Source organism: Gavia stellata, chromosome 4, assembly GCF_030936135.1.
Source record: "Gavia stellata isolate bGavSte3 chromosome 4, bGavSte3.hap2, whole genome shotgun sequence".
Taxonomy (NCBI): domain Eukaryota; kingdom Metazoa; phylum Chordata; class Aves; order Gaviiformes; family Gaviidae; genus Gavia; species Gavia stellata.
In genome coordinates this window covers 64,867,388-64,893,140 of record NC_082597.1, presented here as the reverse complement: position 1 = coordinate 64,893,140, position 25,753 = coordinate 64,867,388, and the positions used below count along the sequence as shown (strand labels likewise).

Here is a 25,753-nt window from a genome sequence, read left to right as displayed (position 1 = left end):
TCCCCTGGAAGAGCTGGGTTGGGCATAAACAAGGAAGGCCCCACTCGTTTAGTTTCTGCCAGGTCCAGATGCTTCTTCTGTGGAATTTCTCTGTCCAGGCAGATCAGACCAAGCAAGCGTAGCAGTGATTTGTCCAAGGGGAATGTTGTTTTTCTAAGTTGACAACCTGAGGAGCCAAGAAGGTGAATCTAAACCTTGCTTCAGCCTCTGCATTTAACAAGATCTGCCACACACAGAAATTTGCTCCCCTTTCTCTCTGTAAAGAATTATTTCTGTCTAGCAAATCATGCCAGTATTACTTTTCCTTCTGTTGCATGTGCAGTCTTCTTTCCTCTTTGATGCCAGGCATGCAAACAACTCAGCAAACTATTTTTTTATAAAAGCCAACCCAATAATAAATGCCAGTTTTGTTGATGCATCTTGCCATTGGAATTCAGAAGCCAGCAACAGATCAAAGACCTGGTGACATTATTAAGGGATAAGGAACAACCACAGAATTTTAAAATACACATAACTTGTTTTCCAGGGCTGTGGGTGGGAAAGTCTTTTGTATTTCTATCATATCTGTCTCCCCTACTTTGCTTCTACTTTAATTCACCTTCTGTCAGCCCCCCAAAGACCTACGGACATCCCTGAGAAGCAAACTAGATTGCATGCCCTTCACAGACTTCGCTAGGTTTTCTGTTATCATAACTCCAGAAGCTACTGATTCTTCTGTCAGTACCTCCCACCCTGGTGAGGGAGAAATTACAAGTCGGTATAGCTGACTTCATATGAACACACACAGGAATATGAACAGTTCTTTTTGCTGAAAAGCCAGAATGAACTGACTCCTTAATTTACTGTACACCAAGTTCAGGGAGACCGATTTGAGTTAAGACTGAAAAACAATGAGTTTATAGGTGCACATACAATACTTGTCCTGTCTTTTGCTCCAGACTATAAGATCTCTGCACCTTATTGCAAAGCCTTTCCTCTCCTTCTCCTAAATGCCAATGCTCTTCTGTGATCAGGTACAAGGTTGCCAGAATTGCTTGTGTTGGTATTCCTCCCTGCAGCGTGCAAGTGCACATCTAGGAGCATCAGAAATGAGCCACAGGAAAAAAAATCCAACACATTTGACGGCTGACTTTGAAGTCAGCTGGTAATGTTTCCATGGAGATCAAATACTATGGAGTTGACAATGAATTCTCTCGTTGTGCCTTTCCTTCCAGGAAAAAAACCCCACCTCTGAATGACTACACCCTGCAGTACAGCTGTGCTATTGATTTGAAAAAACATTTCTATATCCCACTCCCATTCTCTTTTGGAGGTGTTAACTCTTAGGTCCCGGCTTTTCAGGGCAAGGTCTTCCAGTATTAACCTAAAGAATCAGCTAAAGTCCTGAGTTACTGGAAAAAAATAGAATCTAATGAAAATAGTATTCTGTGAGAAGGACATAACTCTGCTTTTGAACTTATGCTGTAGGAGATGCAAAGATGGGTGTTATGGTTCTCCTTGAGAAGTATTATAATAGGAAATTATAAAAAAGCATTTCAGTGGCCAGTATGCCGTGACACACAGATGCCCATACAGTGAAAGTAGGCAATCTTTCATATTTCCAGAGAGTCTCCTATTTTCTTTTCAAAATGGGTGCCAGCATTAATAAATAAATGCAAAATGTGTACTCAGTGCACGAGTAAGCATAGAGAAGTACTAGAAGTAAAGACGTAACACACTACCCTAGCTCTGCCTTTTAAGCATGATGTATTGTAAGCTTTGTCATGCTGTCAGCTGAGCAACTGTTTCCTAGCTTGGAAATGCTGAACAGGCCACCTTGCCATCATATTAAAACCCCAAAATATGGCAAGGGGGGTGTATGTCTGCATGGATGATTTACTAAAGGTTTATTTTTGGAGTGAAAATAGGAAATTAGATAACATTCAAAAGGAAAGTGACACCAGTTTCTAAAGGCTGATTATTGTTAGTTGGCCAGGATGAAGAAGCACCTCCAGTCCTACCCATGTACGTGGACTGGACATGTACATGTCCAGTGGACATATATCTATATATATGTGTCTGGACATCAGTGTCCAGGTTTTGAAATACATGGGAAAAGAAGGGCCACTTTTTAGGCCCCAGAAACATAGCCTAAAATGGGACCAAGGAACATGACCGGTAACCCTTTCTGTGAGGGATACCACAAGCTGTGCAGGAGAGAGCTGTTTGAAAAGAGGGACTGACAAATCCTGAAAGCGATGAAAAAGGACATTTTAAAAAACAGACTAATTCTTATTAGCTTAATATGCATGCACTCGGCCTTGTTGCACTAATGCCTGACGGACACTAAGGCACAAAGCCTGCATGGCTGCTCCGAGCTCCGGGTCTCATCACAGGTCCATGAAGACCTTTATCAGCTCCTTTTCTGCCTTCCACAACACCCTTGTAATGTGTTTGAGGATTTTAAACAATCAAGAGCCTTAGAGAGGTTTAAACATTTAAAACCTATTAATCCTATACATTAACTCAAGTTCATTCCAATTTGAGGCCTTAAATCACTTGAGAGCATAATGCAAAATTTAACGAAAAGCACAGGTAGGAACAAGAGCGTACGTGGGTGGTGTGGGAGGCATGGCAGAGGAGGGACTGACCTTGTCGCGCTGAGGCTTGTTTCAAAGACTTTCATAACCAATTTATGACGGCTCTTGATACAAACCAGCCTTTGTCTCCATCTGGAGGTCAATCCACATAAATAAGTTCTTACAGTGGTCTGCAAGGAGTTTTGCTGAATTCTTAAGTTCTTCTGCAGTCATCACTAATTTAGTGTCTCCCACAGGATTAAAACATGATTGGCATCTCATTTTTTCCAGTGATCCAACTTTTTTTGAATTATAAATACTTTTCAAATGGGCAAAAGGTATTACGCCTTTGCGAAAACTATATTTATGCCAAGCTTCACAGCTCAGATTACAGCCACTTATTGTATACCTCTGTTTTTGTAAAGATCACGTGCTGTTGCTAAAGCTCTGTATGCATACAACTGTGCATGCGCAGGTGCGTTTGCACTTGCCTTTCCATATGGAAAAAAAAGATTTTATGTAGACTTTCTAATACTATTCCATTTGGGAAAGAAGCACAAGAAACTGGATTTTCAGAGAATGATGTTGTAGAAAAGGAAAAATAAATACGATGACAGAAAATATCTTCCATCTTCAGTGTTGTGATTGATCATGTCACCACAAGTGAACATCCTGAAGAATGGGTAGAAACCTTGATTGTTAGTGAGAAACAGAAATCCTAGGTGCCCTGTGAGACCCACAATATTTCCAGATGAACTCCAAAGAATGTCTTTTACTTTCTCTTTTTGTTTATCTTTCTCTTTACCTCCTCTTGGCAGCTGCTATGAAGGTACTTCATAACTGCCTAAGAAATGTCAATCACAGAGCTTTGCCTTACAGTTGCTGTATTAAATTGCTCCATTTTTGTTTCTTAAATTATTCAGCAGCGGAATGATTATTTTGAGATGGCAGGACCACAGTTGTGTAGAATAAACACTCTTATTTTCTACCGCTATGTGCTATTTTCAAAGTACAGTGAGTTAAATTTGGGACTCAATGACTCAACAGCTGGTAACGATCCATGGCTGCAAATACACAGATGCCTCAGTTGTAATCTACTAACATATGCACAGCTCAGGCGAAGGAAGCACAGCACACAGGCTTGGGGATTTTGAAGACAAGACTCTCTGTGGAGGTGGGGAGTGAAAGAGGATGCAGACATGTGCAAGTGCATCTGTACCAACAACTGTGCTGCATGGGCTCCCAAGCCCTGTTTTGAAGTCCCCCTTATTGATGGGGTTTGCGTCCCTCAGTATCAGCTGGTTGTCAGCTCCTGGACACAGCAAGTGGCGCTCTGGCAGCTGTTGGGCTCTAGCACACATGTTGGCACAAACCCCTGAGTGTGTCCTTGTCCCCACAGCGCCTTGTGACAGACCCACGTGAAGTGTGGGATGGCAGGGGCAAGAGAAGGTGACCCAGATGGTCAGTCCATCCTCTGACTGCGGGGCTAATAAAGCAGTCTGTTGACTTACCACTGGACTGAGGGAAGGAATATTTTGAAAATATTTCTGAGAAGGGAGGAGGATGGAAATGATTTATAAAAAGTTGTTTCTCCCTGGATTAGAATACAAAACCAGAATGCACTCATACATTTGTGCGTTGTTCTTTATTTCTTTAATAAATATCCTTTCTTGTGTATCTGAAATAAAGCATTAAATTGTGCCAGCACATCTACATAACTTTATTTTTTCTTCCCTGTCATACATCTTTCCTGCTTGCTTATCTCTGCCGCAGCAGCCAGCACTGGAAAGAATAGGTGTTCACCTCTGCTGTGGGAAAAGGTTTGAAGCTTTTGTAACCCTGACCTAAGTCCTGTGAGTATGGATGGGCTGAAAGAGCAATATCTCCGCAGCACTCTTAAGTGGGTCTGAAGGAACCCAGATCAGTGGCAGAAGTGGAGCTGGCAAATGGCGATCGAATCCCCCAGATTGGCAGATCATCATTGGAGAGGAGGAAGGAGGAGAGGATGAAAGAAATTCCTGATGTTTTTGAAAGCAAATGCTAGGACAGAAAATCAGAGAGGAAAAATTCCATAGCACTGCTGTATGTGTACAGCAAGACTTTCAGGCCTTTCAGTGCCAGTAAAAACAGGAATTTCAGACTCCCAAGCAAAGCCCCAAGCCCAGTATTTCATACAAAAATGTCACTAGGCAAAGACAAAAAATGACCTGCTATGTGAGACTACAGATCTGCATGGTGAAGCTAAGTCACATGAATAAGGGCATTTAGCAGCTGGAATAATTTCCAAATAGACTAATTAGAGACTGAATTATTAATGGTAACATTTATAATGGGCTCAAAGCAAGGTTACAGCAAGAAACACACTTGACTTTGCAAAGAATAATGAATATTTGCAAGGCTAGTAAAATTATATGCTTCTCCAAGGAAACTGTTAGCAAATGGGGAAAAAACCCTAAAGTGATCCTAAAGTGCATGTCACAAGACAAAACTGGCAGAGACCAGATAAGAGAGAAGAAAACAGGTAAAACAGTAAACAAGTGCAGAGATGATTTATTGCATTTATTTGCAGTAAATTTGGAACAAAATAAGACAACACAGAAGTCGCTCCCTGAAGGGCTGCCTTGTTAGGCATGCAGTAAACCCCCTAACTATTTCACTGAAATGTGTTCTCAATACAAATGACAGACTTACAAAAGGAAAATACATGAATGTGCAGCTGAAGGACAGAGCTCTGATAAGGATGATAAAACATCATTCTTTGTGGGTCTTTTAATACATTTACAAAGGCAAGTGATGTAGCTTTGGCCAGGGATGCAATTTGGCCAGGGATAATTTTGTGCTGAAGCAAGTACCAGAACAAGATATCGGAAGTGCCATTTTATATTTCCAGCTGGGACAAGGGACAGCAGTTCAGCAGGGCGGTGCACTGGGTAGGGAAGGGGAGGATGCAACCACTGCCAAAACACTGGAGCGTGCCACCATGGGGCAGCCCTGCCACCCCACTTTCCCCATGGCAGGCACTGATGAGGAGGAAGAGGGTTTTGGAGCATTTAGGTACCAAGTCAGCCCTGCCCTCAAAACTAGAAATAAAGCAAGCCATGTGATGTTTCAAAACAGCTGACTGAAATGAAATCAGAGCTGAACTGGGAAAACAATAGGTTTTCAGAGATTCTCTTTAAAAGCTGATTTTATAAAGCAAGTACAATCACAGAAGGTGTGGTGAGGTTGGGTTTGCATGGTTGTGGAAGGACAATCAACCTAGCAGAATCTGAGATGCTGAAACAAGAAAATCCTATGAATGGATGTGCTGGAGAGCAGGTGGAAAAAACAATAGTTAGATGGATATATAGCTTGTCTGCTTGTCATGATACAGGAAATATTCTTAAACAATTTGATGAAGAACTGAAAGGAGGGATTCCTGAAAATACAGGAATTTGCCTTGGTAGAGTTACCAGTGTGCCAATTCATAGCATCCCAACTCTTTGGAGCTGGAAGTAAAACTGAAATTTGACCTTGACCTGGCAATAATATTAGCTACTGTTGAGGGAGTAAAGACACCAACCAAATGTGTTGACCGGTTTGCCATGATAATAAAACCAAACAAGTTAAGGATTTGAATACATTCAAAAGAACTTCTCAAAGCCAGAAAATGTGAGCACTACTTCCTGGGAACTGATGAGGAGGTCATGTTTAGACTTCAAAAACCAAAGTCATAGTTTTGGTGCAAGTAAATATACTTTGGTCAAAACACAACGTCTAAAATGCCCCACATGCATTTCCTCAGGTAGATGCTTAACTGAATTCCTTTTAGACTACTACTCGCTACTTGATGAGCATGAAAGAATCAAGTTTGCCACAGGACTCTAACATTTGGAAGCAGTGTTACAGATGCTTCTAAGGTTCCAGAAAGTGTTATAAAATTACAAAATTACTGGACAACATGCCCAGAGTGGAACTGTTACTGGTGCACAGATTTTCAATAATTTGCATGTAGAGAAAACACAAGAAGCTGCAAGAGGATGTGCTTGGAGTCATGTATAATTTGAGTATGACCCACTTCTGTAATAGAATTAAACAGTCTCAAATAAGATGCATAAAATGAACTAGTCTTAGTGAAACTTAAAAGCACAATTCCAAATGGAGAAACTCTCGAAAAGAGAAACTCTCCCACCTTGCAGGATAAAATCATACTGACAATACTGAAATTAAACTACAACAGAGAGTGCAACTCTGGGTACAGGAGGTTATGCAATAGTACCATCATGCAAAATGAGGTCAAAAATACTAAATGTAATTTGCAGTATCCATCTGGCTCCGTACAAGATGAGGGACTGAAAAAAAATCCTACTGTGGTCAGGCAAATGCTGTTGCTTAAGATAAGGAATCCAAGTGCAAATTCTACAATAAATACAGAAAATTATGCAAAAGAACTTTGGAAGCCATAGGAGACCTGTGATTGCTGTTGATACAGATACATTTGGACTAAACAGAAAAGATGAATTATTAATAATTTTTAACTTGTTACAAAACATGCTGAATAACAGTGTAAAACACAGTTTAAATCACAGTTTACATGTCCTGGTTTCCAGATGAGCTAATACCAGATAATGGCCTGCATTTCACAAATGGCTTATTTCAGCAATTTGCTTAAGAAATTAGATCAAGCACACTAAAGCAAGTCCTTATTAGGCACTGTCACACGGGCTAGCAAGAAGACTGTTCAGTAAATATAATAAGGAACCAGAGGTCCAAGGAAGCCATGTCTGTTCTTGTTAGATTATCACAGCAGACTTCTCAGTGTTCTACTGAGATTTCCTGTTCAAAGTATTATGGGCAATAAGGGACAAAACCCATAGATATGGTAAGCCAGGGATGTTTAAGTATTACAGAAGAACTATTTGTCTAGAAATTAAAACAGGGCAAAACCTACAAACATAGCCAAGACAAGCAGCATTGCAAATGGAAGGGAAAGTTAGATTTCAGGCTGATTATATAGCTACCAATTCAACACAGTCTCCTCTCATCTGCAATGAGGTCAGAAGTCATACACCTCCCAAAGCATGTTTCCCATTATTGGACCAGAGAAAAAGTTAGGCAAAACTAAGAGGCATTCTAGCTCTGTGCATTTTGAGGACCAATAGGATGATATGTTGACAGCATTTACGTCCTGACAAAAGTAACAGCTTTGTATTCAAACACCATCCATCAATAAAAAGGTTCAAATAAAAGCTTCATTGGCTGTAGAAGGAATGACTATGTAACATAATACACAGTCTGAAAACATTGATAGCTACTGGCTGAATTTTAGATTAGAAGGTTCTAGTTGTGTATTTTATTAACTGTCTGCTTCAGTTTGTAGATGTTACTTTATGCACATTTGCTGTTAAAAGAAATCGGGAAAGGTATAGCAGTTGCCACTGACTTGTGCAAAACAAGAGAGAGAGTAACCTTTTGTAACCCTGATCCATGTGTCTACACTGAAGCAGAAAATAAGTTTAATCTGCTCCCAGCATATCTTTATTAAAAATATCACACATCTTGACAGAATTTGGCAGAAAAAATAATCTGGTGCCTCTCATTTCAATTAGTTTCAGATTCCAACTGCTGGATCTTGTTGTTATCTTGTCTATTCAGTCAAAGAGCATGCTACTATCAGATGACTTCTCCTTGCATAGGTACTTCCACACTGTGTTCAAGTCAATTATAAACCTTCCATTAAACAGTTTCAAGCAATTGGCTTTTTGTGCCATGCTGTGTTTTTCTTTTTTTTTTCAGACCTTGAGTCGTTCTTGTAGTTCTTCCACAAACCTCTCACAATCTTTCCACATCCTTCTTTAGTATGGACACCAGACTAGGATGCCCAGAAATAGCTTTGCTTTGCCCAGAGATAACCCCACCTCATGCTCTTACTGCATATTCCCATCAAAACTGGCACATTTAGCAGCCGCATTGCACTGAGAGCTCCTGTGCAGCTGGATGATCCTATAACTGTGATCCCAGAGACCTTTTCAGAGCTGCTGCTTTCCGAGAGGCAGCCTCTCATTCTGCGAGGATGACTGGCACTTTTTGTTCCCAGTTGCATGACCTTGGATCTGTCTCCACTGAAACATGTATTGTTTGAGCATACCAAAAGATGGCTTTGTAAGCTATGAATGACCCATCCTATTATGCATGGTTACACCGAGCCTTGTTTCACCTGAAAACTTTTATCAGCCATCTTTCAAATCACTGACAAATAACATTAAGCCAATAAGTAATCTCTGCAGCTGCACTAGAAACTCTCCCATATGTAGTGATAATTTCCAATTAGTAAGCAAGACTTAGCTAGTTTCTAATGAATTTAAGTTTGCTGTATTTATTTAGTATAGTCCTAATATTTTAATCTGAATGTTGTGTTGTAGTAAGTTAAATACCACACAGACATCTGAGCATATTACAGTAACATAGCCTCTGTGCAAACTAAGCTTTTAATTACACAAGAAATACCAAGCTAGCTCGGCAGACCCATTGCCCATAAAGTATTGACACCCACAACAAACCATTTACAGACATCCACACACAGATCAGTGTGTGCTTGCACAAGGTACTAGCAGACTTAAAAGGTGTTTGTGGGCACCAAGAAAGCTAATGTATATCTCACCAGCACCAACAGCACTGGAACATAAATATGTGTTACTCGAGCACTTAACTCCTCTTCTGGGGCTACAGAAGCTTTCCTGTATTTCACACTCTTGGCTTTGTCACACCACAGTACAGATGAACATGCGACCAAATGCATTGAAGTGATGATCTGCCTGGGGGGCAAAAATCCAGCCAAACAAAAGCCACCAGCAAAGAAAAGAAGAGGGAACAGAAGTAGTGCTGTTCACTTTGATATATTCACCCAGCGCTGTGTTTGGGACTTGACTCTCACACCCTTCATTTCAAGTAACTGTGTGCCATGAAACCTGCTGATGACAGAAAGTTGGATGGCATCTGTAGTAAGAAAGGCTGAAACATTACATGGGAAATGTTGGATGATCTTGAGGGCTGGTGTAGTAGAAATGGGAAGAAGCTCAAAAGCACATAGTGCCAGGGCATGTACCTGGGGTACATCACCTAAACCAACTCTGAAAACATGTTTTCAGTGACTGAGAAAAGGAGGGACATGTGGAAAGAGGAGAAAAGAACACATTTCTTTAGATACCAACATCCTTACCTCCCATGAGGAAGAGAAGCCCCGCCACATACTGCATAAGGCCTCGATCCCAACAGCACCCCAGCACCCCGATAATCCATCCAAAGAGGATGATGGCCACAGCCATGCCCATGAAGCCAGCTGTCATCCTGCGCAGATCTGCAGTGGGGAAGACAGAAAAACAGCATGCTTGTGAACAGTGATAAATTATCATCGGAGGTTCATAACAGTCTTAATCCAAAACACTATTGATCTGCAAGGTCTTCAGTTAGTGTTGGCACCGGATGATTTGAGCAAGAATGGTTCAGAGGGAGGACAATCCATAAATTAAGATACTAGCTTGGGCTGGGGAAAGGGAGGAGGTGACCATTTCACCACACAATGAAGTTCAGTGCAGATGCACTCAAGTGACTTGTGACAACTTGCTCAGGAATTAGAATTTGTAAAATGGCCTCAGTGCAACGCTGTGCATAATAGCTCTAGTCTCTGGGTACTAGCACAATGTGTGTTTAAATCCTGCCTTCTTGTCTGCATCTTTTACGCCACTGCATCCAACGGATGTACCTGCTCGACCTGATGTGCAAAGTGGGCTCTGCGCTTTGCTCCAGTGCAGACATGACGGGGGATTCAAGTCGGTTCTAACGCCCTGTGTGATCATGGGCAAGTCACTGAGCCCCTCTGGGCTGCGGCTTCCCACGTGTAACTTGGGCCATAGTGCCCTGCCGTCCAGCGGTGGTGTGTGTGAAACTCGGTACCTCCAGGACGGTGAGGCATGCGGATATTCTGGTGTCAGAGATAATAAATGCACTGCAGATACACGGCTGGGGCATAGGACACTTTATCACCCTCTCTTGCATCTAGATGGTGCCCTTGTCAGCTAACTTTTGGTGAGGACGTTTTTGAGTGCTCCAGGGAGCACTGAGAGTAGGAGGAAGGCAGGGGGCTGGAGCGAAGGATTTTGTGCTCTGCAAGTGGGGACGGAGTAGTACGTCTGATATGGGAGCATGGAGTTGACCTGTATTTATTTTCATAAATAAAGGAAAAAGATCCCCAAGACCTAATGTAAGGAACCCTTAAATTAAGACCTGGCTATATCGCATATTTGCCTTCTGCAAAGAAGGATGGGAATACTGGGATCCCTCCTCCTGCATGTGCTGGGGAAAAAAAAATCTTCACAGCTGTTTTTAATGTGAAATCTGGGCAGGGAGACCACATGGCAACCGAAATAGCAAGGACTATGAGAGCTAAAGAGCATCTTCACACCCTCAAATAATGGAACAGATGGGGACATCTTCACTAACGTTTGATTGTTCCCTGTACCCCCTCGTGCACGCATAGAAAGTTTAAGCACTCATATGTCAAGAGTATATGTGCAGGGAAAATTCCAGCCAAGTCAGCTCTCCAAACATTTATTTCCTTCTTGAAACTTTTTTTTTTTTTTTTTTTTTTTTTTTTTGCATAGCAATGATTCCACATTCTTTCAAGAAACAGAATGCTTATGACAGGGGGAGTAAGATTTGAAAACTGTGAATCATCTACCAATCTCTGTGGTAGCTTTTCTCCTTGGCTGGCCTTTGACTGTTTCTCAATTTCTGTTATTTTTTACGCTTTTCCTACAGTGTATCAAAAGGACCACCAATACCAGCAGTGCAGACTCAGTGAAATTTGTTAACAGTGATAAATTAGTGTCATCAGAGATTTATAAAACTTCTTATCCAAAATGCTAAGTGTCCACAACATCTGTGGTGTGTTGGGACAGAATGATTTGATTCAGTGAAAGGCAGTTTACTCAGGGCTGTGTTCAGTATAGCAATTCTTATGCAAGATCAAGTTGCAGAATGTAACCCCTCCCTTGAAACTATAAATGGTTCCTGTAGACTGTCACTGGTTTTTTCAAGGAGTCCCTCTGACAACATAAAGACTACCAGGCCTTCAGCCTACCAATGACCAGGGCCCTTTTAACAAGATACACATCTTAAAACTCGTATTTTTATCTTAGGTTTTGTGACTGTGCCACCAAAAAAATCTCCCCACAAAGCATTTGAAAATGTTCAAGGAGGTTTGGTGCAGAAAAAAAAATGCATTTCCTGCAGAAACTTGTACTTCCCACAGGCAACACTAGTCTCTGTTCCTTGGGAATTTCTCAGAGTGCTTTCTAAAACAAGCAGTAAATGTTAGTAAGCATCTTTGATGGCAGAGTGTCTTCCTAATTTTCAGTCCATGAAGGCCTGGGCTCAATTTGAGCAACAGATAAAAACATAAAATGTTTACTGTTTCCTATGTCATCTTCAGTAACGGCACAACACGTCTCTCAGAAGTGCTGCACAGATGTCTGTGTCAGCTCTACAAAACCCTTCCATTTTAACTCGCGACTGCTGACTCTGGGTAACAGCACTTGCTCGTCCTAATGGAAACATATCCTAACAACCTCCTTTTAATGACCTGAATTTAAATAGCTTTATTCAGATGCAAGATGTCAGTAACTCCTCAGACCTACCCCAAAGACTAGCTGATGGAGCCAGTTTTCATAGATCCCAGAGGGAATCACAAGCATCCCCACATCCTATATACTAAACTAAGGAATGGTTTTTACCCCACTAAAATGAGTGTGAGTTTTGCCATTGAACAGAATAGTTAAAGTAGCAGGACCAAGATTTCTAGGCCCAATTTTGAAGTTTGTTTCACTTGACCTCTTCCTGATGGAACCTGAAATTCCCTTTCTAACAACACAGCCAAATCCCTCAGCAGCTTAACTCTGGGCTTACATTATCTCTTGAAAAAAACAGAAAGCTAACCTCTAACAGACACTTAATACCGCATACAAAAAAATTCAGAATTGAAATTCTTTTTGAAATCTTAGTTCTCACAAGTTCAGTGGCCTTAGTTTAAGATTGCCACTGCTTAGGCCAGTTGCAAAACTGCTCCTCACAAGCCCATCTGTTAGGGCTTATCTGAAATAAATAAAATACAAATTTTATCTTCTATTCAAAACCATCTTGGCTTTTGTCCTGCCATAACCTTCCTCGAAGGCAGTCCTTGCAAATGGCAGTGCTGGGAAAGGGGGTTGCAAAGCTGGTTTCATAAACAGCCTGCGTTTGTCCAACAGCATCTTCCCATTGCTCTTCACCTGTCAGAGCCCACATGAAGCTGAGGTCGGTGGTGGGAACAAGTCTATTCAAAGTGATTCTTTAGTGGGAAAGTACCTAATGAAGGTAACCGAATCATTACCCTCAGGCTATTTAGTGAGGAGAACGCCAGGGAACAGGAGCCTATATTCTTTGGATACAAACCCTATTAGTGGTACTTTTTATGATTACTGTTCTGTTGATGTGGTGGTCGACATGGAAAGGACAGCAGAAAAGCAAAGATTTGCATTGTGTACTTAAGGCAATATATAAATTCCTAATTTAGGAGCAAGGGTTGCCGTATAAATAAACAATAGCTCATCAGTACAAATTAATGGGGTTCTGTCTGAGTTTGACTGGCACTGGTAAGACCTTTCCTGAATACAACCTGCAAAGGTGAAAAGGGTCATGCTTTGTCATGTAACACCACTTCATGACTTTTGAACACGCTGGGTTTGGTTTTTTATTTTTCTGAAATTACTTTTATTTATTTTTGGACTATGAAATGAAAGGTTCTCCACACTCTTTCTTTCTTCAAAAACCTCTCTCACTAACTACAGCATCTCAGGATCATGACATGACAATCCCAATCAACTGAAGGAGTTACTATGCCAGCAAAATGCATTGTTGAATCTTATGCAGCCAAATGGGAGCTGCAACAGCAAATATACCTTATCTTAGCTCAGTCATGTGCACTGCTTAGCTGGTTCTACAGCTGATCCTCTCCTGGATACCCATCCCAAGCCCTCACGCTGTAGCAAAGTGCACAGATTGCAGGGGTACTATGAATCCCCCTTCTCTGCCATCTAGTAATCCAAACCTTTAAAAATGTAGATACAGGGTGCAAGTAAGGAAGGTATTACATTGCTTGTTAAGACCTATAATACAGAAGTTGATTTTCAATGCCTTGCCTGTATGACCAGTAGTTTCAATGATTTACTACGTGGACTTAGATACCACCATCACTTGTGGGTGAACATGCAATATCATCTTTCCGCTCATGTTTTAGAGACACCGTCTTCATCCTGTTTTCTTTTTTATATTAACAGACTAAAAGCTATGTGTGAACATCTTCCCCTTGGGAGTACTTTCCATGCCTAGCACTGCTACAGGTGCTGCTGCATGTAATAGGCAGGGAACTCAATCCTGGCTCAAAAACAATGGGCATCATCAGGCAAGGAATACAGGCGTCATGTTCCTGTAGGCTGGAAACAACAAATTTCTTGATTGATAACGCTGGAGAAAGGACAGGGAATGAAGTAATCCAATTCCCATGACTGAAACTGAAATGGTAAATTTGAAAGCCACAAGCTTTGTGAATCGTGATGAAAAGAGAAACATTAGCATCTTAGACAACCTCCTTAAAATAGAGACAGATTCTCATAAAGCAACATGCATTTCCTAAAAGCATTTTAGTCTTTCGCTGGAGAATATTAACTCTAAAGGTTTTCTGAAGATAAAGAAAGGCAGAAGAGCTGATTAAGCTCTGTTTATTTCCAAGCAGCCTGTGGTGGAGGGTTCTCTCTGTCAAGTTTGCAAATGCCCCTGCTCGTCATTTCACCCTGATATCTGTCCATTTGTATTTGTTATGAGCAATAAAGTAATTGATGCTGGTTGTCACATCGTGGAAGAAGTTTCACACCCCAGCAGCTGCAAACATAACATGTTCTGAATCAGCGTTGCTTCTTGAAAATTTCAATATGCCTTTTGACTTCTGATACTCTGCCCTCTTCCTTGAAATTGCAAGTCATCTTTCTAAAGCAAGGGCTCAGTATTCCTGTTGATATCTCTCTATCTTCCTTTCCACAGAGGAGTTTAATACTACTTCCAAAATATTAGAGATTTTTTTCCTCACAACACATACAGGAAGGGAAATATGAGCCTCTTGTGAAAGATGAGGAAACCAAGACAAGATAAGAATAGTCAACCTGCCCATGGCTACATGAAAAGTTTGTGGAGGAGTGTATAATTGAATCTACATTATTGGGCTTTCTGGCCAGCCCATTAACCACACAGCACTGATTTTGCTTTCAGAACTGCTTGTTCTCAAGTGTTTGTTACCAGATCAAACTTCAGTTCTTGTTATCAGACTATCAGAAAGTGCAATACTGCTGCAAATAGTGTTTCAGATAGTCCATTCTACATCTCCTCCTTTCTTCTCCCAGTAGAGAAAGGTCCACAGGGACTAGGGACCCTGAAGTCTGTACCCAGAATATCTATAACAGCTTAGAAGACATTCTGGGTATAGCGCCGTTCTCTCCTGAGATGTCTCAACAAATGGGGAAACTGAAAAGGAAATCACAAATGTATTTCTGTGCCCCTCTAGGAACAAATGTCAGAATATAGTATTGCAACAAGCAGAAATAGACCAATAGCATAATTCTTTAGCATAATCCTTCATTACAGGTCACTTTGATCTATACCCTCCTGTACTAGATTCATTCTCATTTGTCTTTACCAGTGTGGGATTAAAACCGTTTGTACTTGAAAAGAGCCTAAACCACTCCGTTATCATCTTTTTCCAAACAAATACATGTATTGGAAATCGTTCAAGAACTGCACACAGCCCAAGAGCACAATTCACCAGATTTCACTAAGCTTTGTTTAAATGACTTCTCTTAAAACGAATCAGCAACACAGAGGTACCCTTCTCTGACATCATCCCTTCTCTTACCTCACCCCAAAGCTATAGCGCGGGGCAAGATGTAAAACTGGACAGATGTGTCTTTTACAGAATGCCAGCCCTAGCAGCTCCCAGCTACAATGAACAAGTGAGTATTAATGCAGGTGATTTTGAGTGGCATCATCTGGCTCTCCTGATTCTCTCTGCACAGCTTAAGACTGTATTTTAGATGAGGTTGGCAAGTAGAGGGTGAGGTTTTAATCTTTTCTTTCTGCTTCAGGTATGGAGAGATAAAAAAAGAAATATGTATTAGTCTACCCGAGACAGTTAAAATCTCTGAGTGCCTTTTACTGAATCATGTGGCAACCCAGTCTTCAGTTTAAAGATTACTCTAACACAATCACAATGAGTACAACCCACTTCAACAAAAGTAACAGTGGATTATATTTATATGCAAGTACTCTGCACCAGAGAGTGACTCGGAAATATGGACGACACAAATATATACACTAAAACACAATCCTCTCAAAGCTGAAAGAGCAGCAGAAGGCCCTCACAAAAAGAGAAACTGGCATTCTGAAGGATTTAGGTGAGCCTTCATATCACTAGAGGTGCAATGGTGTTTATAAGATACATGCATAACTTTTCCTAAACCAGAAAATCCCATCACCTTCTCTTGACTAGAGTTTGTTGGTTGTGTGATGAAGTGTTAAGTGCTTGGTTGCCAGCGTGTATGAACTCACCTGTATGGAAAATTGACAGGAAGCTTCACAAACTGGCTGTCATCTGTGCTAGTCAACATGTCCCTCAGGACAGGGTATAAAATGGACAGCCTGACACATGACTTATTCTTGTCAGGACAGACCATCTATCTGGATTTCCGCTGTCAGTGTTCTTAAGCGTTCTTACAGTTATTTAAAACAGAAACAATCACAAAAGGAAGGTGCCAGCTGGGCACTGCTGGCACTTCAGCCTGCCTTCCTTCATAAGAAATCCCACAACTTCAGAGTCCAGTGAGCAGTTCATCAGAGGAGGAATGAAGTCCTGTCTTCTACAAAGGCTGACACCTTCAGAGGTTCATGCTGACAAACAGCAAACTGCACATTTCACTGCAATTTCTTGTCTCCAGTGAACCTTCTCATAAAACATCAGAGAGGGAGGGGGCATCCTAGACCAGGTCACACGCTGGTCTGTTAGTGTCTGAAAGTAATTCCTCCAGTATTTGGGAAAATTAGAGGGGCCTAAGAAATTCTGCAGTGGCTGAAAACACCATCTGGAGCTTGAATATCAAGTCCTGATTATACTCTTGCTTTTTGCTCATGTACAGCAGAGAGGAGACAAAAGAGAACCCCTGGATAATAAGGGAGAGATTTAAGGACGCAGTAGAGAAGGAAGAAAACAAAGCTTGTGTAAGTGCAGGGGGAAAAAGAAGTGTTTCATGAGGCTGAAAAGATGGATTTGTCTTTAAGAGACTTTATGATATGGATATTAGAGAGATCAGTGCATAAAGAATGCATTTGAACAGCAGAAAGTTAACACATCAGATGCAGTTGTACTGTAGAAGGCAGAAAACTTATGTTAGGTCTTGGGAGAAAGATGGCTGTGAATACCATCCCATAGAAGGGTTCAGGCTCTTGCTCCAATCCTAATTCCCCTTTGGCTGAAAAAGAAACTTTGGCCAGAGAAGAAAAAGGATTTTTTTATTATCTGCTGTGTTGCTACTCAGCTCTGAGTGACAACAGGCTAGGAAGGAAACAAAAGCTTTGCCCTTACAGCCCCTGATGTAGTGGGCAGAATAGCTCAGCCTGTGCCAAAGCATTATTCCACTCTACTCTGCTCTACTCTACTCTTCTCTACTCTACCATACCCTATCCTACCCTACCCTACTCCAAGCCATTCCCTCCCCTTCTCTGATTCTGGAGGGGAGATCTTTTTTTCTCAGAAAGTACCTGAAGTTGATAATTTCTACTTATTCAGTGATGTTCAAGAACTGATCTTGAAGAGTCTTTCTCTCTCCAGATTTACTATCTGGGCTTTTAGCATTGCAATATATGATCATCTAGGAACATTTCCAACCTTCGGTCCCAGCAGAGTACATTTGTAATTTGCCCAGTCAACCCTTTCATCCTTCCTCTCCCTCTCCCATTCCCTAGAAACAGGCACCTGTCTGAGGCACCTGCATTTTTGGCCATCCTTCTTCATATTCATAACTTTAATCCTTCCTGCTCTTGCTAGGTGAGGCCACACAAAGCAAACATTTCCCAGTTGTAGCCATGCCAAGAGACTTTTCGTTACACAGCTTTCGCGGATTATGCAGGTGTTGAAGAATTTGAGGCACATGTAATAAAATGGCTTCTGCTCAATTTCAATGTGAACTTTGGGACTTTATCAGAACAGAGCTGTGCTTTTTTCATTTTTCTCCCTTCCTGTTCCCTTGAAGAACTCAGGGAATGCACATTTCTTTATGCTGGCCACCTCTTACTTTAAGTGACCTCTCCTTTGAGCCACCACACCACAAGTACAATCTTGCTGGGTAGGAAGAACACCACAGTCCCTCAGCACCACGTTAGCCTGGCCGGAGGAATAATTTCTGGAGGATGTGAGGCACCATCTCCCTGCACCCAGCACCTCCAGCCCTGGCAGAAGTGGGAGAGGCCAGGTGGAAAGCCCAGCTTTCTAAATGGAAGTTTTCCTGCATTCTCCAATAGTCTGGAAGAAAGTGCGATAGGCTCTGGTTTTCAGGGCAAAGGTGACACCCTTTGTTGTAAAGTGCTTTCAGTGCTGGTGAGAAGCACTGCTCTGACACCACTGAAGACTGAACTACTCCATTTATCCCCCCCACTAAGTACAGTGCACAGGAGGAAATGCAGACCAGGGTAGTGGGGCAAGCTTCTCCACGCAGCACTGGCAGGGTGTCACAGGCACCTAAAGACGCCTTGGGGGCAAGTGGTCTCTCTAGCACCCCTACCTGCAAGGGACTGAGCATCTAGAGTGAAAAGCCCAGTGAGTTCTGCTTTCCCTGAAATCAGTGGGAGGCTTGGGTTCTCCAAAGCTTTCCTCTGGCAATCAGACTTTCTCCTGTCTCCCAGGGGTGCCGTGGAAGCCAGTTCACCACTTTTTCTTCAGAGGCATTCAGATAATAATGATGTACAGAGTACAGTAACAGTTGTGTGAAAATAATCTGGATACAGAAAGCCCTATATCCTATTAGATATAGTAAGGTCTTTATGGTCTAGTTTACAAAAGTATCCTTCCACAGTAAGCAGACTCTGCCCTGTAACACTGCTTTTTATATGCCAGCCACCATTGCAGTATCTACATCTCCACTAAATACAAGGAAGTTTATTAAAATTTAATCTTCAGTTAGTATCTGTTGAGCCACTTCTTGCAAAGGTAGCCAGGGCTCATCAGGGCCAGAAGAAAGCAGAAGAAAAAACAGAAACACTTTTTTTCCTCCCTTTTTCTTTCAGTGAGGAGAGAAGAGAGGACAAAAACAGATGGAGAATGGAAGAGAGTGATGAGAAAAATTAAAGAAAACTTTGTATTGAAGATGAGAAATGGAATGTGACAGGAAGCAAGAAACGTAATTGTGTGTAAAACCCCAGATCAGGCAGTGTTAAGGGTCTTTTGTGAAACACTGATTTACCCTAAGCTCCTCCTGAAGATAAATGAAGCTGGAGGTATGCAGGAATGGAACACAGGAGGAACAGGAGGGATAACACAGAGAGAGACTTGGTAATGTCTTCCCTGTTTTGTTTTTCCCTCTGCATTTGACTTCCCTCCCCTGTTGCCCAGCCCAGCACCAAAGCCTTGCTCACATTCAGCAGCAACCAAAACATTACCCTAAAGGTTTTTCTTCCCTTTCAGCTCCTGCCCCAACCACTGGTGCAATATTAGGGCCTGCAGCACAGGCCCTAGAATAATCCCATCATAAAGCATTCAAAGCAGCAGGTTTGATAAATGGCTGGAATGAAAAAGACTGGAGATGGAAGGATGGTATCTCTGCTTTATCAGTGCCCCAGCACTCTGCTCAGACATACTCATTCCCCAGACCCCAGCATTAAACATTTTAATTCAGGAACTCTGAAAGGTGTATTCTTGTTTTTAAAAAAGACCGTTTAATTCAAGCGAGGCTGGGCTGGGAAGAGAGGAAGGAGGATGGGGGGGAAGGAGAGGAAGTATAGAAAGACATTTAAAGCTGTGAGAAAATACTCTCCCTTATGGAGAAATTTTGATTTTGAAGTTTACTCTTCTATTAACATTTAAATTGAAAGACGTTTCTTCCAAGCTCCACATAGGAAACCAGAAAATCTGCATTTAAATAGATACCATTTAAAAGTGGGGAAAAATATATATCAGCATTGAATGCTTCTCCATTTGTCTGAAAAGAACTTCACTTATAAATGATTATTAATTTTTTTCTTTTTTCTTTGTGTGTGCTAAAAAGAGAAATTGGAAAATACATTAAAATTCTGCTTGGCACGAGAAGGAGGCGGAGGGATGGCTGCTTAATTGCCCAAATCCCAGGTTTTGAGCTCGGATATTCTGTGTGAGGGCCTCCAGAGCCTGCAGAAGGCAGTCCAGCCTGCTGCCAGGGATGGGGCCAAGTGGGTCCTCTCCTGCCTGGTCCTCGTGCCACAGCACACATGCCCAAGGGGCTGTGCACTCCCACTGAAATGCCTACCTTGCTGGGGTCATCGCCAGGGCCCCTGGTCCTGGCTGGAGAGTCAGACCTTCTGCAGTTTTCTTAGAAACCTCTGTACCTTCAGGGCACCACCTAGTAAACAGGGCCATGCACCTCCCCGAAAGGCATCTAAACACAGTTGTTACGTGTGGTGTTAATCGGGATGTCATAGGAGGACAGCTCACAGACAAGCAGTCAGTGGGACTTGGGGAGGCTGTGCTCAGAGGGTTTGGAGAGAAGTCCTGGGGCAAGAAGAGGTGTCCACATGTTGATCCACATTTCACATCATGCTCTCGTCTTGTGCGTTGGCGCCTGGGGCTCTGCACAGCCCATCACAAATGCAGAAAGCTTGTATGAGGTTTGGATCTGGTGTTTTGCATAGTGTTACCTCCTCTCCTGCAGCATAAGCAGCAAGAACAAGCAAGAGCAAGAGCAGCCTCCTGAGCAGGGGAGAGCTGAAATCCCCAACACACACAGGGCGAGGCGGAAAGCTGGAAATTGATAAAGGCAATATCCCCACATTGTATGCAATTTGTCCCTACCTCCTGCCCTCATCTGCTTGTCCCTGCCTCCTCTCTGCCTGAAGTGACCACTCTGAGGCTCAGCCTTGCCATATGCCAGTGCCCCACATCCCACGTATTGGCCATCGGCTCGCTTACAGAGGGATAGCAGGAGCATGGTGGGGAGCAGGGAAGTTCCTGCCTTGTGAGATAGGAGCCTCTCACTGGCTGTGTCTGCCACAGAATCCCCATTTCTTGGTTTTTGTCATGAGTGGTGAAATTTAATTTCACTACCAGCAGCATTCAGGGAGCAACAAAGAGCCACCTGTGTGTGGTGATCGCTCTAATTCCAGGGCACAATGAGCTTCATCGCCAGTAAAGAATCCCCGGGACAATCCAATTATTAATATTCATTCCCTTTTTTTCCACCTCATTTTCAAGCTCATCCCTGCAGAAAAAGTCAGACACATACTACCCCCCAGCAGTACATTATTGGCCACCTCGAGGGCCTTTTCTGCCGTGTCAAAAAGGGAATAATCAGGAGCGAAGGAGGGTTGGTGCCGCAGAGGCTCAGCTATGGACTCTGGTGGCTTTCACCTTTAGGTCACTGGTCTGTATCTAGGTCAGGCTGGCACTGGCTGTGAGCTACAGTCCAAAAGCTGGGCAGTGGTTCCTGTGAAATAGCAGCTCCATAGAAACCCAAAGGACAAGCACCTTTACCGTGCTTTGACTCTTTTTAGAGAGCGATGACGCAACACAGATTTAACTTTTTGGAAAGGTCTAGGTACTTCTCCTTCTCCTCCTGCCTGTCTAATGGACGGCTCCAGTGCTTCCAGCTAGACATTAGGTTGACTTTAAAAAAAACAAGGTGGAAAAGCCAAAGGAAAAAATGAGGCATGAGAAGGATGGTTCAGTGATCCAGGTACTAGCGGAGAGTCTATAAATATGCAGATACTACTCTCTGCTGTCTCACAGACTTGCATGGCAAAAAAGTCAGGCTTTCTGTGCCTGAGTTTTCATAGACTGGGATAATCTCATCTTACCGCATCATTTTGAGGATTAATACATTAAAGATTGTGAGCTAGGTTCCCTGCAATGATGGTACCAGAAGCCCTAAAAATGCCTTGGACAGATAAAAACTTTGCAGTAGGATATAGGAATTTATTTCAGTGGTGACTTTGAATACAATCTGATTAAATCTGAAAAAGCGCAGAGATGAAAATAAGCAAAATGATAGCTCTCATCTGTGTACAGGCACCTGTAAACTTGGGGAGAGCAACTGAACATCATGACTATTTCTTGGGCCAAGCTGAAATCATAGAACCAAGACCCACAATCTTCCAGTTTGACACTGGGTGCCCATCAGACCCAATTTCTGCAACATGATGCCTTCTCTAGTCACTGGATTAGTGAAGTCGAACATCTCCTGTCACTCAACACCCGAATGAATTTGGCCAACTTGCTCTTATTGCCTCTCCATCTCCTCCTCCCAGCTTGCCGGGATCTCACATGGCACAGCCTCATTCTTCCTGGGGTCTCTAGCTACATATTTCCTATGCAGATGGCAACCACTTTCTGAAAATATATACATGACAAGAAGAAATGTTTAGTAGAAGAAGCAGGTGCCTGGAAAATGAATTCCCATTTGTCCTTCCCTCCCCCCCTCCAAAACCCAATCATTTCCCTGTTAATAAGCTTGCTGACTCTAATGTGGCACTAACCTTTCACTACTGATACCAGTGACATTTTGACAGTTCCACATATGGGCCTTCTGAAAGCAGAAGGAATATAAATTTGCAATTTGGTAAAAAGCTGGGTGAGCAGCCAAAGCAGCTTGGGGGAAGGAGGAGAAAACCGCCAACCAGCCAAACAAAAGCCCACTGCACAGATGTTACACACAGCAAAAAGGAAAAGCACATCCACAGCTGGATGTACCCCAGCAAATATGTGCTTGGAAAAAAAGCCTGAGGCACCCATTAAGCCCAGTCTAGCCTGAGATGCCTCCCAACAGATTCTCCTCACACAGCAAATTTAGGGAAAGTCTTCCCTAGCAGAAGGGAAATGGGACATGGCATTCAATCTGTGCAAACTATGTGGTTAACTTCAGATGTCACAGGACTTGGCAGTTGCTCTAACAAGGAATCTTCAGTATTTTCCCCAATGTGATCACCCATAGGGAAACAAATATTTTCTAACACTGTTTTGTGGAGTGCCTTTGAATTTACTTTTCAAGGTATCTCTGCACAAAACGTCACTGACACTTCACAGATTGCCTCAGCTGCTCAGCGTGCATATTGCACATCATACATCTTCCCCAAATTACATCTATGTTGAATCCCATAATATTTGGCTAAAAGCTAACTTCCAGAAAGTGGTCCAATCGTCATGTGACAGGATGAAGACAAGAAAAAATGTTGCATTTAGCAATTTGTTCAGGTGGTTAATTAACCCCCACTGTTAGAAAGACAATCCAATTCTTTCATTCAGGTATGTCCCGTTTCTGCTTCCAAACATAGTTATTGCTGTGTCGTGAGGTAAGTGATGCTGAGATCACTCCCTTTCTTTTGATCCCCATTTAAACAACACTGAAATAACTTTTTTTGCTGAAATCAGAGGACTGTGGCTTTTACCATGGTTTACTGATGCATTGGTGGAAAATCTGGAGGTGGAGTCACTGTATATGTGTATGTAAATAGTCAGGTGTAGTAATGGTATAGCTGTTGTACGTGGCTAACCAGCAATGCAAAATGACTGTTTAAATATAATGGCTTATTTGAATTTTCTTTATGATGATGTGGTCCTCTGGGCAGACCAGGCAGGGAGGTAGCACAAGGGTCCAGATAAACATACCCCAGCTTGCAACTGAGAGGCAATGGGGCATGCTCTTCCCATCTCCAGAAACACAGAACCAAATGTGGAGCCCAAAAGAGCTCTAACAAACTCCAAAATGCTCCCTAAGCAAGGGTAGGGAGCCACTGGTCAGCAGCTGCTGATGGAGGTGGGCTGACTCTGAAAACACAACCTCAGAAACCTGGGTCATTGCACAGGCTGGGAACAGTAAGCCTGATGAAAAACTCAGATTTACTATTTTTGACACATTTGCCATGAAGTTTTTTTTGTGCTGAAGAAATAATAATAGGGTAGCTGCTGGATCACTGTATTAACCACGCTCATGAGGAGTGTGAAGCCTAAGACCTTTCTGAAGTAATGTCACTTGATAGGCAGGAGACTGTGGCCAAGGCTGGACCACGTGTGGGTGTTTCATGTGATTGCAGGATACAGATGACTGCTACCAGCATGACATTTGTAAGGGGTTATGCTTTATGTGATTGGGAGGATGATGGGGGTCAGAAGAGCAGGGTGTCCAGCAGTTGTGAAAGAGAGCACGCTGGATTTCACCATGGCATGCTCTGAAGTCATTCACCTGTCAGACTTCAGGAAACAGCATGAAGTTGCTGCCGAAGCCAGTATACCATATTTAGCTCTGACCACTTCTGGCAACACATTGCTTCATCTAAAATAACTGGTAGGATCCAACTTGGCATGTGAGACTACCTGGTGTCATTAGATGAAAAGAGTGGAACTTAGTCATTATTTGGCCACAGCTCTGCAAGCAGGTAGGGTTTCCACACATGGCACGGGACAGAGCGAGCCCCTGCCTTGTTCTAGCAATGCTGGTGACACAGAATAGCCCATAGATGTTCATCCAAAGCTTTCTCCTCAAGTCAGCTCATTCCCAGTTTTGTAGAGGGCCTCCCTGGCCCAGCACCCAGTTCCCACCTCCCAGATGGCCTCATTTGCTTCTCTGACTTCCCAAGCCACTAACGAGTGGTGCTGCTATTCGTGCTTTTTAAGTAAAGACGTATCCTTGCACAGGCTCCCTTGATGGCAGCCGCAGTGGAAGCACCGGTTAGTGGCAGATTTTTCTATGGCACACATTAGCACTCCTACTGCTGATATCATTATAAAAGCGTACGCCAAAGCGGTGCAACTGTGGGAGATTTTCTGAGAAATGACCGCACATTAGTGGAAGCTGGCCAGTTTAAACAGCCTCCACGCACTGACTGACAGGGTAGGAGGATGAAAAATCTTGCAGCTCTATGTGGTGTCGTAGGACCTGTTACCTTTTCGTGGAAAGCACCCCTCAATCTTTGCTAAGGAAAACAGCGAGTGCTGCTAAGCTGAGCTCCATGGTCCTACAGAGTGGTGTGAGGCCATGAGATGTGACTTGAGGTCTCTGAAGGGGCTGATGCTGGAATGGTAAACAGGATAGAACGGCCCTGATTCCTGAGGATAACAATATACATTCTACAAGATTATCTAAGATTATCTTAGATACCTAAACACAATAAACAACCCTCAACACCACCAACAGACCCTGGTGGTGTTCCTTCATACCATGTATTTTTCAACTGCGATCCCAAACTGTGGATTATTGTCACTGCCATATACTCACCAACCCAGAAACTGCAGTCCCTGTGCACAGAGTCTCTGAAGTCTGCAGGCTGCACAGCAACATGAGGATGAAGGGTGCTATCTGACTTTACCCTACCTACCTCATCAATCAGCCAGGAGCAGGGCTGGTTATGTGTTTGGAGACATGCAAAAAGAGAGATGGGGAAAGAGGTGACAGTTATAAATGTTTTGCAACCTGAATGTGACATTTAATATATGTATGCAGTGTGTTCACAACATTAGGTATTTGTGCATAACCCTAATAAATACCATGCTCGACAGCAGTTTCAGAAAACCACTCAGTGATCTAGAACTTGCCATGAAACAGGCTCTCTAGTTTTACTGAGAAAAAAGAAATAGCCTTCTGCTTAGTCAGATCCTTGACTTAGTGGAAATCTAGAGCAACTCCAATGAGCTTCTATAAAGTTTAATTACTCACAAGCATATTGAAAATACCAGATAGCTAAGTGATCAAACCTGCTCCATAAAACAAGGGCTTGATTTCTGTGCCCCAGAAGAGAGTTTTAGTAAGCTTCCAAGCCTAGAAATACAGATACAGAATGCATGGCATTTTAACATCTACACCCAAGGGACTCTTCTTTGTGGAATGTGCAGCTATCCTGTTTCTTTC

The 25,753-nt window shown here is 42.6% G+C and overlaps 1 protein-coding gene across 1 annotated transcript in view; it reads right to left on the bottom strand.

Moving 5' to 3' along the window:
• The window catches only part of TMEM178B (transmembrane protein 178B), a 215,077-nt gene that overhangs the window by 8,013 nt on the left and 181,311 nt on the right, over nucleotides 1–25,753 (bottom strand). The window contains exon 3 of the mRNA XM_059817199.1: nucleotides 9,757–9,894. Coding sequence (XP_059673182.1) covers nucleotides 9,757–9,894 — 138 coding nt within the window. The remainder of the gene's footprint in view (nucleotides 1–9,756; nucleotides 9,895–25,753) is intronic.